Source organism: Rhinoraja longicauda, chromosome 4 (genome assembly GCF_053455715.1).
Source record: "Rhinoraja longicauda isolate Sanriku21f chromosome 4, sRhiLon1.1, whole genome shotgun sequence".
NCBI lineage: Eukaryota > Metazoa > Chordata > Chondrichthyes > Rajiformes > Arhynchobatidae > Rhinoraja > Rhinoraja longicauda.
Window position 1 is genome coordinate 19,798,350 of NC_135956.1, and position 14,313 is coordinate 19,812,662.

General features: G+C 39.0%; 1 protein-coding gene across 5 annotated transcripts in view; it reads right to left on the reverse strand.

The window, feature by feature from the left end:
- thoc1 (THO complex 1) overlaps nt 1-14,313 on the reverse strand; it is a 59,329-nt gene that overhangs the window by 23,206 nt on the left and 21,810 nt on the right. For 4 of the 5 annotated variants that reach the window (XM_078397312.1, XM_078397310.1, XM_078397313.1 and 1 more), the window contains 9 exons: nt 13,092-13,210; nt 12,273-12,321; nt 11,668-11,763; nt 9,388-9,470; nt 9,214-9,296; nt 7,819-7,927; nt 6,095-6,229; nt 4,655-4,755; nt 1,331-1,397 (listed from right to left, as the gene is read on the reverse strand). In XM_078397312.1, coding sequence (XP_078253438.1) covers nt 1,331-1,397; nt 4,655-4,755; nt 6,095-6,229; nt 7,819-7,927; nt 9,214-9,296; nt 9,388-9,470; nt 11,668-11,763; nt 12,273-12,321; nt 13,092-13,210 — 842 coding nt within the window. The remainder of the gene's footprint in view (nt 1-1,330; nt 1,398-4,654; nt 4,756-6,094; nt 6,230-7,818; nt 7,928-9,213; nt 9,297-9,387; nt 9,471-11,667; nt 11,764-12,272; nt 12,322-13,091; nt 13,211-14,313) is intronic. The other variant, XM_078397311.1, reaches the window with a different exon arrangement.

Genomic DNA, 14,313 nt, shown 5'->3' on the forward strand with positions numbered 1-14,313 from the left:
GAGATGTCTGAAACTGAAGGACATAGATTTAATGAGTAGGAGAATTTCTCAGTGTTCTATCGTATCCTCAGTGGAATTTGAGGAAGAATTTTTTCACCGAGAGGATGATTGAAACCAAGGAATGCATTACCTGAAAGGATGGTGGAGGCAGGAACTCACAGAACAGTTAAGTACTTAGATGAGCACTAGAAATGCCCTGGCAGAGAAAGCTACAGGATGAGTGTTGGAAAACAGGATTAATTTGGGACTTGGTAGTCAGCATGGACAAAGGCCAGTTTCTGTGCTATATGACTCCGCCACAAGGCTAATGCATTTGCAAACATTTTCATCCTAACCAATGGTGTCACCAGCCTTCCATTACAAAAAAGTTCCTCCTTGCAGAAGTGATGTCATTGCAGGAAAAGGAAGAAAGACTTGCATGGATTAAACACGAATGATATACCAAGGTTGCAACAAGTAGGAATAGAACAGTGCAAAAAAACCTCTTCCAATTCAAAACCTTGAGGGGAATAGATGGGGCAAATGCACAGGTTAGGGGAATCAAGAACAAAGATGAGTGGAGCAAGATTTAATAGGAACCTGGGGGGCAACTTTTTCCACTTAGAGGGTGGTAGACATATAGAACAAGCTGCCAGAAGACAACTGAAGCAGGTACTAAAATGGCACTTAAAAGGCACCTGGACAGGTACATGGATAGGAAAGGTTTAGAGGGATATAGACCAAACGGGGCAAATGACTAGCTTACATGGGGCATCTTGATCAGCATGGACGAGTTGGGCCGAAGGGCCTGCTTCTGTGTCGCTTGACTCCAATTGTTAGTCTACACAACTTAGCCATCTACTATGAAAATTAAAGAAAAAACATCTATTTTGGGAAAAAGATACTATATTTGGGAAGGTTCATCTTTAATACAATTTAATATTCTTTGGATTCAATTGGATTAACGGGAAATGATCTTGGAAGGGACGATGCTCCTCAAACTGCAGAGCATCTTGGACAATGCAGCTCACCCCCTCCATGACACATTGGTCAATCTGAGGAGCACATTCAGCAACAGACTTATTCCACCAAGATGCAGCACAGAACGCTACAGGAGATCCTTTTTCCCTGTGGCTATCAAACTATACAACTCCCCCTTCTGTTGTGGGATAGACTGACTCCCCTCCTCCCCCCCCCCCCCCCCCACTCTTTGCACATCCCCAATCCTTTCCACTGATCACTCTAATTTCATCTTTCATGTATCTTGTGTTTTATGACTGTTGGCAGACGAATTTCCCTCCTGGGATAAATAAAGTTCTATTGTATCGTATCGTAATTCATTTCAACCAACCTGATAAACTGCTTTGGTGGTATCTTCAATCCAGAGAGACTGTTCATCAGTTAATACGCAATAGGAGCTGTGAAAAAAAAACTTTATTCAATTGTGTGTTCTCATAGATCTGGGTGGTGAATAATATCTGAACATTGCTCATTTTTCACAAGAGCTGTGGTCATATTTTTTAACTTCCACACGACTAATAGTGCATTAAACACCGTATGGTATAATTACTCGACATCTGCTTCCATGCAGGACATCTATCTTAAAATACATCCATGTACTTTTTCATGTTAAGAAATATTAAGCAAAGCCAAAGCTTTTTCTTGAAATTCATCTTCCAGGGGGATTTCTATAATAATTACAGATTTGCATTTCTTACAAAATTACACAACTCCAGTTAATATTTAACTTATGACACCTTCCCAAAATAATTTTGAAAAGATAAATGCGAAGTGAAATAGGCAGTAGAAGTGGTCCATTCAGTTCTTTCTGCCAATTCTACCATTCAGGAAGATGAACGCAGTCCTCTTGAATAAAGAGCTTCAAAGATTCACCGCTCTAACTGGAGGAATGTAACACAAATTATAGGTTTTAAAGCATATTGGAATGAAACTATGGAAACTAGGATTTACAAACAGCAATGAGGGAGATATAACAGGAACAAGCAGATAGGGAAATAAAACTGGCCAGTATTCCCTCAAGGTTTCTCGACAGGTCTCCAGTCGAAAAAGTGGATAGAAGGCAAAACCGGTGGAGTCACGCATAACTAAGAACAACCTGGCAATTTAATGGAATTGCATCAATACTTCCGTGTTGGCTCAGACTGTTCATTCAGTGAGTAACTAAACCAGACCGATCTATTGTGTGGAGTTTGCCAGTTCTCCCCAACACCACATGTGTTTCCTGTGTGTGTTCCAGTTTCCTTCCACATTCCAAAAAGGACTGGCAGTTTTATTGGTAACTGTTAATTGTCCTGAGAGTGTAGACAATAATAGACAATAGGTGCAGGAGTAGGCCATTCGGCTCTTCGAGCCAGCACCACCATTCAATGTGATCATGGCTGATCATTCTCAATCAGTACCCCGTTCCTGCCTTCTCCCCATACCCCCTGACTCTGCTATCCTTAAGAGCTCTATCTAGCTCGCTCTTGAATGCATTCAGAGAATTGGCCTCCACTACCTTCTGAGGCAGAGAATTCCACAGATTTACAACTCTCTGACTGAAAACGTTTTTCCTCATCTCCGTTCTAAATGGCCTACCCCTTACTCTTAAACTGTGGCCCCTGGTTCTGGACTCTCCCAACATTGGGAACATGTTTCCTGTCTCTTAACGTTTCCAACCCCTTAATAATCTTATATGTTTCGATAAGATCCCCTCTCATCCTTCTAAATTCCAGTGTATACAAGCCTAGCCGCTCCAGTCTTTCAACATATGACAGTCCCGCCATTCCGGGAATTAACCTAGTAAACCTACGCTGCACGCCCTCAATAGCAAGAATATCCTTCCTCTAATTTGGAGACCAAAACTGCACACAGTACTCCAGGTGGGGTCTCACTAGGGCCCTGTACAACTGCAGAAGGACCTCTTTGCTCCTATACTCAACTCCTCTTGTTATGAAGGCCAACATTCCATTGGCTTTCTTCACTGTTTGCTGTACCTGCATGCTTCCTTTCAGTGACTGATGCACTAGGACACCCAGATCTCGTTGTACGTCCCCCTTTCCTAACTTGACACCATTCAGATAATAATCTGCCTTCCTATTCTTACCACCAAAGTGGATAACCTCACACTTATCCACATTAAACTGCATCTGCCATGCATCCGCCCACTCACACAACCTGTCCAAGTCACCCTGCAACCTCATAGCATCTTCCTCACAGTTCACACTGCCACCCAGCTTTGAATCATCTGCAAATCTGCTAATGGTACTTTTAATCCCTTCATCCAAGTCATTAATGTATATTGTAAATAGCTGCGGTCCCAGCACTGAGCCTTGCGGTACCCCACCAGTCACTGCCTGCCATTCTGAAAGGGACCCATTTATCCCCACTATCTTTGCTTTCTGTCTGCCAACCAATTTTCTATCCATGTCAGTACCCTACCCCCAATACCATGTGCTCTAATTTTCCCCACTAATCTCCTATGTGGGACCTTGTTGAAGGCTTTCTGAAAGTCAAGGTACACCACATCCACCGGCTCTCCCCAGTCAATGTTCCTAGTTACATACTCAAAAAAATCCAGGAGGTTAGTCAAGCATGATTTCCCCTTCGTAAATCCATGCTGACTCGGAACGATCCTGTTACTGCTATCAAAATGCTCCGCAATTTTGTCTTTTATAATTGATTCCAGCATTTTCCCCACCACTGATGTCAGACTAGCTGGTCTATAATTTCCCGTTTTCTCTCTCTCTCTCCTTTCTTAAAAAGTGGGATAACATTAGCTACCCTCCAATCCACAGGAACTGATCCTGAATGTATAGAACATTGGAAAATGATCACCAATGCGTCCGTAGCTGAGTGGTAGAGTCCAGAGAAAGATGATGGGAAAGTGGGAGAATCATAGAAACAGTATTTATGTAGGGTTAATAGGGTGGTTGGTGTGGCCTTGGAAAGCCAAAGGGTATGTTTCTATGATATATCTCACTATGTACATGGGAAAAAATAAGCTTCAAATGTAATTCCTGGTCAACACTGAATGTGATGATTTCAGCTGAGTAAAGTCCCCATGATTATTAAGAGATAAATTGTCCGTTGTTTATTCAGCAACAGTGCAGTTGTGTCTGTGGGTTGTGTGTCAGCAAAAGACAAGTTGATCTGCAATGACCCTGAAATGAAATATACCAGAAGAGCTTACAATTAGCTAAATGGAAACCAATGTCCTTAGAGCACCAGCACAGGGCAATCATTTAGCAGAGAAGGGGAAAAAGATAATTGACAAGGATTTATTGATGGGAAAACACAATGAAGAGTCTCCAGAGGAATTATTTAAGGTGTATGTTCAATTAAATAAAGTAGCCTCAAATATCTTTTCCCGAGAAAAATAAATTCAAGACCTAATCAAGTGACATGCTTAAAAATATAAACGTAAACTAAACAAAATCAAGAAAATCTAATTCCACTGACACTTCCTGCATATTGACTTCTCTGTTTCCTTTGCCTCCCACCTCAAAAATTGCCTTTGGCACATTGATCTTCCTATTGTTTATATGCTTTTAAATGCTCGATCTCATAAATCTTGAAGCATTTTTAGCTCTACCATTGAACTTAATGATACATTAAAGGGATTTCCTTAACTAGTGATGTTCACACTATACATAGTAAATTTATAGGTGATTACCTTTTAAATTTGACTTGGCCCTTCAGGTATTGAAACAATATCAAATACTGTAAAAGAATATGCCTTCTAAAGTTGCTGTCATTTAGTTGTAGGTCCATCAGCTAGTAACAAAAAGAAAATAGAGTCAGATTTGCAGGTGCATTTTTATACGTAGTAGGCATTCTTTCAAACCATTTCGAAGTCAATGAAATGAGTTTGAAAAATACAAGAGATCTGGGCAGGGCATATTGTAGGAAGGTTAAGTGGCTGCAGGCATTTGGTGACATGTACTTACTAAAGTGCTCTGCGGCCATGAAACAGAACTAAATGGATATTGCTTTAGCCATTTGATATAAAGAACATTCTTATTTTATGTTACTTCTTAGTCTTTTTAGCAAACATCAAGAGAATGTAATGCTCATTCATAGATCTCATAATCAATGTTATTCTCAATTAAACTATATTAATCAAAGACCAGGACAATCTACATCTCATTGCTCTGGGGGAAAAATTGAATAAAAGCACAAACTAGTTTCTTGCCAAAATATAAAAATAAAATCAGAGATGAATCAGAAACAGGGCCAAGCAACTTGTAGAAAATAACCATGTTTTGGTTCCTTGCTGTTCAATAAATCTTGCTCTGCTTTCCCACGTTAACAAACAAATATTTGGAGATACCCGCATTTGAGCAAGGTCAAGTATGTCGCTTTTACTCATATTTATCAGTAAAATGTTTTAATCAGAGATGAAAGTTATCAGAAATTAGAGGGTCTCTGTACTGATTTTGGAATTCTCCCTTTGTGTTTTTGTTCTAGCGGCGGATTTGAAATCTGTGTACTGAAATTTGTAATATTCACATGCTGCAATACATTAATCAAGTTGTTTCAGCATCAATGTTCATAAATCATAGGAGCTAAATGAGGCCATTCGGGCCATTGTGTCTACGCTATTCAATCATGGCTGATCTATCTTTCCCTCTCAACCCACTCTCCTGCCTTCTCCCCATAACACCCTCAACTAATTAAACGGACGGGACGAAGGCACAGCGGTAGAGTTGCTGCCTTAAAACGCTTGCAGCGCCAGAGATCCGGGCTCGATCTCGACTACGGGTGCTGTCTGTACAGAGTTTGGATGTTCTCCCCGTGACCTTGTGGGTTCAAGAGGTTTGGTTTCCTCCCACACGCCAAAGGCGTACAGGTTTGTAGGTTAATTGACGGTATAAATTGTCCCTAGTGTGTGTAAGATAGTGTTAATGTGCAGGGATCGATGGTCGGCGTGGACTGGGTGGACCGAAGGGCCTGTTTCCGCTCTGTATCTAAACTAATCAAGTATCTGTCAATCTCTGCCTTAAAAATACCCAATGAACCCAATTATACACTCTGTCATTGAACATTTTTGAACTGAAAGAAAGGAGACACAAATAGCTTATGGAATTTCACCAAAACTGTAATGAAAAAATACCTTCTCACTGGTCAAGAATTTAGCGAAGTAAACATGTGCCTCTCCTGGTGGCTTTAATTCATCCTGCTTCTTCTTTGAAGCCTGCATATCATCCAGTTTGTAGCTTCTGAAAACATCTAACACTTCATCCGAATGCTGCAAAACAAGACACAGCAGTGAAGGTTGGAGTGAAAGACAATATCAACACTGTACAAGCATTAAAAGAGACCTTTGCTTTTATGTGCAATCATGGGTTGTGCATCAGAAAACCCCCACAAACTGAACAAGATACAATGAAATTATTACTTTTGAATGTTGTTATTGCAATAACTTACAGAACCTGAAAAGTAATAATTTAGTAACTTGTATTTTTGGTTTGCACCATTTGGAGTTGACCCTTGAATCTGGCTAACTGGCTCAAAAAATGGTTTGGAGATAGAAAGCAGAGAGCAGTGGTGGAAGAATATTTTTCTGATTGGCAGTCTGACCAGCGATGCAGCACAGGGATTGGTGCTGAAACCTTACTTGTTTGTGGTAAATATCAATAACTAGGATATAGGAGGTATGATTTGTAAGTTTAGGGATGATCCAAAAATTGATGGACACCGAGGAAGGTTGTCTAAAGCTACAACAGATCAAATTATTTGGAAAGTTCAGCCTTTTAATCCCCACCAGTGCAAGGTGGTGTATTTTGGGAAATCAAATTGTGGTTGTAACTACACTGTAAATAGTAGGGCACCAAGGAATGTTGATGAACAGAGTGCAAGGAGCCCGAGCCCATAGTTCCTTGAAAATTGTAACATAGGCCAATAGAATGGTGAAGCGGGCATACAGCAAAGTTTGCCTTCATATGTTTGGGCATACTTACAACAGTACAGAACAGGAACAACACCTTGGGGCCCCCAATGTCCATGTACAAACTTGGGTCCAACAGGATTCTTACTTAAACTAATCTCCTCTGCCTACATGTGATCCATATCCCGACATTCCTTGCATATCTACATACCCATCTAAAAGCCTGTTAAAAACCATTATTGCATCTGCTTCCACCACTCTCCCTGTAAAACAACTTGCCCCACACATCTCATTTAAACTCTGGCCTTAAAGCTATGCCCTGAAGTCTTTGACATTTCCACCCTAAGAAAAAGGATCTGACTGTTTACCGTATCTATGCCTCTCTTAATTTAATATACTTCGATCTGACTTTCCAGAGATAATAAACTTAATAAATAATTATAGCTAATAGTTGATAATCCAGGCGGCATTCTGATAAACCTCTTCTGCACTCTCTCCAAAGTCTCCACATCCTTCAGCTAGAACGTGTAGGAAGGAAATGCCGATGCTGGTTTATACCGTAGAGACACAAAGTGCTGGAGTAACTCAGTAGATCAGGCAGCATCTCTGGAGAAAAATGATGGGTGATGTTTTGGTCTGAACCCTTCTTCAGACTGAAAGCAGAGGGGGGAAAGGGGGGACTGGAGTAGCAAAAGGCCAGAACAAATCAGGGCCGGCAACAGATGACCAAGGAAATGTGGAGCCCATAATGGCCCATTGTTGACTGGAGAAGAGGTGATAATGAAGGGATACAGGGATCCACTGTATCTCATCGTTATCACTTTGTGCCTTCCTTCAGCTATAAATTGCTTAAACATTATCTTGGCTACAATGATTTTGTTTTTAAGAAGTATGCACAGCTAAAGGTCCTTTGGAAGATAGAATGACATCACATAACAAATAACATTTACCTTCAAAAACGTCTTCCAAAAATTTTTCTCGTAACACTGTAATGGATTTCTGAAAAAATCTTGGAGTGACCAAAACTTCCGATACAAGTTGTAATCGATAGGAACAGAACTATTTAAAAATGTAAAAAATATATGGATATTAACAATAAGACATGACAAAATTGGAACACAACTTAGGTTTTGCAAGCCTCTAAATCAGTGAAAAAAGTGATTTGTCTTATTCAACTGGGTGTATTGAAAGGGTTAAACAGGATTTTCAGATAAAATAGAGTTATCTGCTAACAGCCCATAAATCAAACTTTCCAGGCCAAGCCATCGTCAGGAGTCCCCGACATGCAGTTGCACGCATGTGAGACACGTTATTTTATTGCTTTTTTATTGTTGTTTTTATAAATGTTTCATTTTTGATCTTAGATCGTTGAACTGTTCTTTCTTCATTGGTCTAAATATGCGAAACCTGTTTGTATTGTTACAGTGGGACAGCCAAAAGCAGATTGGAAAGGCACCTATAAACAATGTAAATGTACCTGAACAAAATGGAAGGCAGTCGTCTGAACTGCAATGTACAGGAAGACAGTGTTCAATCGCACTCATTTAAGTCATTTTCAAAACTTTAAGAACAACAGTTCAATTATTTTATCACATCCTTAGACTGAAACAGATTTCACAGCAAGTATTTCCCTGACCTAAAGAAACATTCAGCAGACACTTCAATTATGAACAAACTTCTACTAGAGTAGTAAGAAAATCACAGCAATTTAAAAAATACATCTCAAAGAATGATGCAGGGACCAGGCGTTATTATGGTTTCCTCCAAGAGAAAGATTAAATAAAATAACTATTCCGTTAATCTCACCAATATTTTTGTTAATATTAAAATATGTAACTGAAAAGCACAAGTTAAACTTGCATAGAATCCCGAATATGCCAAAATCAAGGACGACTGTACCATTTCATTGCTGTAATTAAGAGTATCTCGAGGCATTGGAGAAAGTGCAAGAGATTTTCAAGGATGATACTAGAACAGAGAAGTTTACTATAATCATGAAACAATTAACCAATTGTGGTTAGTTTTATTGTCAGAAATAAGATGGTCATAAAAAATTCAGAATAAACTCTTTATCCAAAGTGGATAAGACATGCACCTTGTATGACATCATTGAATGAGCAGCTTAGGTACTTTTAAGGGAGCACTGGATAAGTAGGTTCAGAAAATAGATGTGGACAGAGTTGGAGGTAAAAGGCTTGTGTGGAGTCACACGACCAGGAAGGATCAACGGACTCAAATGACATATTGTTTGCTGCAAGATCTAGTCACATTCAACAACATATTCAAATAAAGGCCAGGTTTGTTTCTATACTTCTGAGTTTAATAAAAAGTTAAAATATTTGTACCATGTTGTAGGAGGTTCCTCGTCACCTGTCTCTCCCTCCTCAACTTCCATTCCATCTTCTTTATCTTCTGTGTGCTGCAAATTCTCAAACGATAACAAAAGTTATTTAAAAAAGGACACACAAGTAAGGTAAATCTCATTGGTATTTAGCTTTCTCATCCAAGATAACACTCACCTTCAGCCCCAGGGTGCTGTCCTGTTCATTGGTGTTAAACACCGTGATATTTTCCAGGTTAAATTGGCTTTGCAGATTTAGCCCTGAAATAAAATGCAATCAAACTCTGTGACACTTATGGCTACTTCTTGGTAAAATTTTAATTTTCTTATCCCTCATGACAGGTAACGAGGGACCTTAATATATCTTCTGAAATATGGCAAGCCATACTTTTCAGGGACAGGGAGAGATGGCCAATAAATGTAGGCTCAGAAAAGATTAGATATATTTTTGTTGAAAACACGTGAAATATTATGCAGAGTTTGGAATTTCTTTATCTGGGAAGCATGGTAGATATGCAAGAGGATGTGCAATAAGACTGATCCCTAAAATCCAAATATTAAATACACTGAGCGTCTTTATCTTGGAGATTTTGAAAGGTTTTTTGAAAGACAACTGTCCCTGGCTGACAAATTTGAACTGAGTACAATAATCTCATGATGAGGGCACGATTACTTAGATCAGAGATGAAGAAAACTTATTTATTCAAAGCAGTAAAGCTTTGAGAAGGTTTCTTGTCCAAAGGGGCTGTGGAGGTGTAATTCACAAATACATTTAACAGATTAAGGCATTAGGGATAAAAGGGATAGAGAAGGAAAATGGTTTGTGGGCAGTCATGATCTTATTGAATGATGGGAGAGAAGCACAGCATACTTCTTCTCCTATTTCTTTACAAATGGAGGCCGAGCTAAGAGAGATTTGTTGGGATGATGAAAAGGTTTACACAAAATGGTTTTAAGGGCTACTGGATGGATTAGTCAGCGCACTTGTTTATTTTAACGCATGGGAAAGGAATGTAATTCTGGTTAGCGTGCAGAGGATGATAAGCAAAATAATCTAAATGGAGGAAGAAAAACAGGTGACAAAATTCTAGACATTGAAGTTTCACGTGGTTATAGCACAGGAAGGCAACAACAAGAAAATTAAGGACTTATAGGACAAAAATAAATAAGAATTTTAATAGTAATGGGTCAGAAACCGAGTATAAAAAAATTCTGAAGACTGAATTTCTAATTTTTGGAGCAATTCAATCTTTAAATTGAACACAATATTTGAAGTCTGAACAAAAGCACATGATCCATGAACTCGGTGAAAAGTAGAATCACACTGCAGCTTACAACCCAGTGGTATGAACATTGATTTCTCTAACTTCAAATAACCCTTGCTTTCCCTCTCTTTTCGTCCCTCCCCCACCCTTGATCTCCGACTAGTTTCATTGTCCTGATTATTTTTTCTGATTATATGCCTCGTTGTAACCTTCCCCATAGCCAACAGTGAATCATTCTACATTTCCTTGATCATCACCTGCTTCGATCTGTCATTTTTACACCTTACATTCTCTTTGAAACCCATATCTTTAGATTTCCTCTCCCCTGATTCTGTTTGATGAAGAGTCTCATCCCGAAATATCACAAATTCCTTCTCTCCCAGAGATGCTGCCTGTCCCACTGAGTAACTCCAGCATTTTGTGTCTATCTTTGGAGTAACACTTTGTTGGCTTTAGCTCAATTTTTAAGATTTTGTAGGAGAAAAGAAAAAAACTGACTATAAATGTATCCATTTTATATTATTTATCAAGAATCTGTACAATTTGCCTTCTGTGCAAAAGACTAAAGACTTACAGAAGCGAATTGGCATGTAAAAAGATGTATTTTAAGTTTTAAAAGTCCGATGTCAGTGCAGTTTAACTTGCTTCTGTAAAACAAAATAAATTTACAATCGGACAGGTCTATTGTTTAAAAATCACTTGTCCTAATATCGCCATCTTGTTCAATGGTGAAGGAAACAGTGCTCAACTATCACCAAAATTCAAATTTTAGTGCTTGCAGGGTAAACAAATTGGTAGAGATATATGAGCTGCCTACTACCATCTGCAAGAATGGAAATGTGAGACATCTCTTAAGACACAGCAAAGTAGAGACAATAGGTGAAAATTGGTGAATGCTGACTGAATTTGCAACAGGTAAAACAATGTTCTTTGTATTTTGAGAGTTTTCAAAGAGGTGAATATAACCATCATTGAACACAAGAACAAATATTACATATTAAGGATGTGGAATTTGATGGGAATTGTAGAATCAAAAGCAATCCAGCAGAAAAAAAGAATGTTGATTGAGGTCACTGGCGAAAGTAGTACAAGTGCTATGATCTCTCAGAAAACCCGGATTGGGCCCTGTACAATCACCACAAAAATTCACAAACATAAATAGAAATTCTTGCCACAAGGTTCTAATTTCTTACCTGACTTTTCTGATAAAGGAAACAATCTAGCCAGGAATAGCTGGATTCTTCCGCAGAAAACAGTGTTCTGCGACTTGGAAAGTCTTCGTAAGAGATCTGAAAAATTATTATAATTAACATTTAAACAAGTACGGAAACAGGCTCTTTGGCCCAACTTGTCTATGCCGACTAAGATAGACCCTCTGAGCTAGTCTCATTTGCCTGTGCTTGACCCATATAATTTCTAAACTTTTCTTATCTATGTACCTGTCAATCAAATTTGCCTTGTCTGAATCTGCTGGCAAGGTTGAAAGCTAGATAGCCCTTCCTTTTTATTTGTAAGCATTACAGGTATGAAACAGCTGAGTGACTTTCTGGGCCATTTCAGAGATTTTAAAGAGTGACATGCATTAATGCAGATTTGGAATCACATCGCACACTGGATAGGAATGCCAGATACGAAAAACATCATTGAACCAAAATGTGTTTACAGCAACAATCCATTGGTTATATGCCATTGTTACTAATGCCTAGAAAGAAGAGCTTTAAAAAAAATCATGAAGAGCAATATTTTTGTTCCAATTTGCAAGAGTTAAGACAAGATCCATTGATTTGTGCTCACTTACCATTGCACATTCTTAATAAGTAGTTTTTGCCAGCAGAGTAAAATGTTGCCTAAAAGGAAACAACAAATGTTATGACAGCTACTTCACAAAGCTTACATTACAACCCCACTCAACACATTTCTTTATCATGTATTTTTTCGACATGGACAATGAGCCGAATATGATGCCGTTACACTAATCTCTGCATGAATGTGATCAAAATCTCTCAATTCCCTGCATATCCATATGTCCATCTAAAAGCCTCTAAAATGCCACTATCATATCTGCTTCCACCACCACCCCTGGCAGCATGATACAGGCGCCCACTGTTCCATATATAAGTATTGCCCCGCACATCATCTTTAAACTTAAAACTATAATTTCGAGTCTGTGGCATATCCACCCAGGGAAAGTTCTGGATGTCTACCCTATCTACACCAGTCAGTGAATTATGCTCAAAGAAGTACCCATTACAATCTTTTACTGCGAATAGCAAACTAATTTTATTTAAAACTGAGATTTCTGTATATCATCTACATTATGCATCTGAACAAAAATTTATTTTTTTACACTTCATTCCAATCTTTGACCAAAGTCACGGAAGCTAATCTCATCTCATGTTCCAGGTATTCTGCAATGGAAATAATTTTAGGGAGTATATCATCATTACTTCGTGTCTGCATCTCCAAAGGCTACATTATTATTATTTTTTAATTCATGAAAACCACGAATGAAAATTTGATTTGTGAAACAAAAATTCACCTCGTCACACCATATGTTTCTCAGAAAATAAACACAATTGTCAATTTTTTTTGAACAGTTAATTCAAGCATTACTCACAGATTTCCAAGTTCCAACATTTTTTTCGACGAAAGTGAATATTCTGTCACATTGATCAAGAGGAAGGCAATCAAGTACATCACCAAGCAGTATGAAGGGTGTTGTTGCAGAGCACATACCTACACATATGCAAATTATCAAATTATTAGCAGAAAACATATTTGTTAGCTTTAAAAATGTTATTAAATTTTGATAGAACATAGATCAGTACAGCACAGGAACCAGCCCTTCGACCCAGTGTATGTGGCAGACATGAGGCCAAGTTAAACCAACCTCCCTTGCCTGCACATGATTCATATTTGGTTGTAGAGGGTTTTGTAGCCGTCAACAACCAGACCCCTGAAGGGAATGGGAGTTCGAGGACAGGCCTTCCGGCAAACCGTCAGAGGCTGCCAAACAAAGCAGCAACTGGCTGTGGCTGAAGAGGAAGGACTCCAACTGGGCTGCAAAATGACCAGCAAGAGGGGTAAAAATGGAGGGGAGCGCACCTGGGATGCCAGGTGTCGCTGTTGAGCCCTCTGGAGGTGTCGTGGGCCTATCAACGAAGCACCAAGGAAGGAGGGTGCCCACCTGATGACCCCAACGAAGTCTCAATCCCTACCCCCAATCAAGATATTAAGGTGCCAATTATAGTAGGGATTGTAATAAAGTCCTATAAACTCAATCTCCATTCCCTGCATTTCTAGGTGCATTCACATTATCGTATCTGCATTCACCACCACTGCCCCTGGCAGCATATGTGAGAAATGCATCATTCTCTGCATGAAAAACTTTGCCCTGCAAATCTCCTTTAAGCGTTCCACCTCTCACTTTAAAGCTATGCCTTTTATTCTTTCACATTTCCATCCTGGGAGAAAGACGCTGTCTATGACTCTCAAAGCTTTATGGACTTCTATCACATCACCCCTCCACCTTCTATACTTGAGAGGTAAAACAATCCATGTTTGCCCGACCTCTCCTTACAGCTAATAACTTCTAATCCGGGAAAAATATGATACATTCACAACATGCAGAATAACATTGTATTTTACACCAATCAGTGAAATATTTAACCTTTACAAAGGGCGACTAAAAAAAGATGTAATATTAAGCAAATAAGGGTTGAAGCGGATTAAATGCCGCTATTTTAAAGAGAACTCTCTCCCTTCTTGACGGGACGAAGGGAATAATCCTGTAAATATTATTAAAAACACCAAATTTATTTAAAAACGATAACTTTATC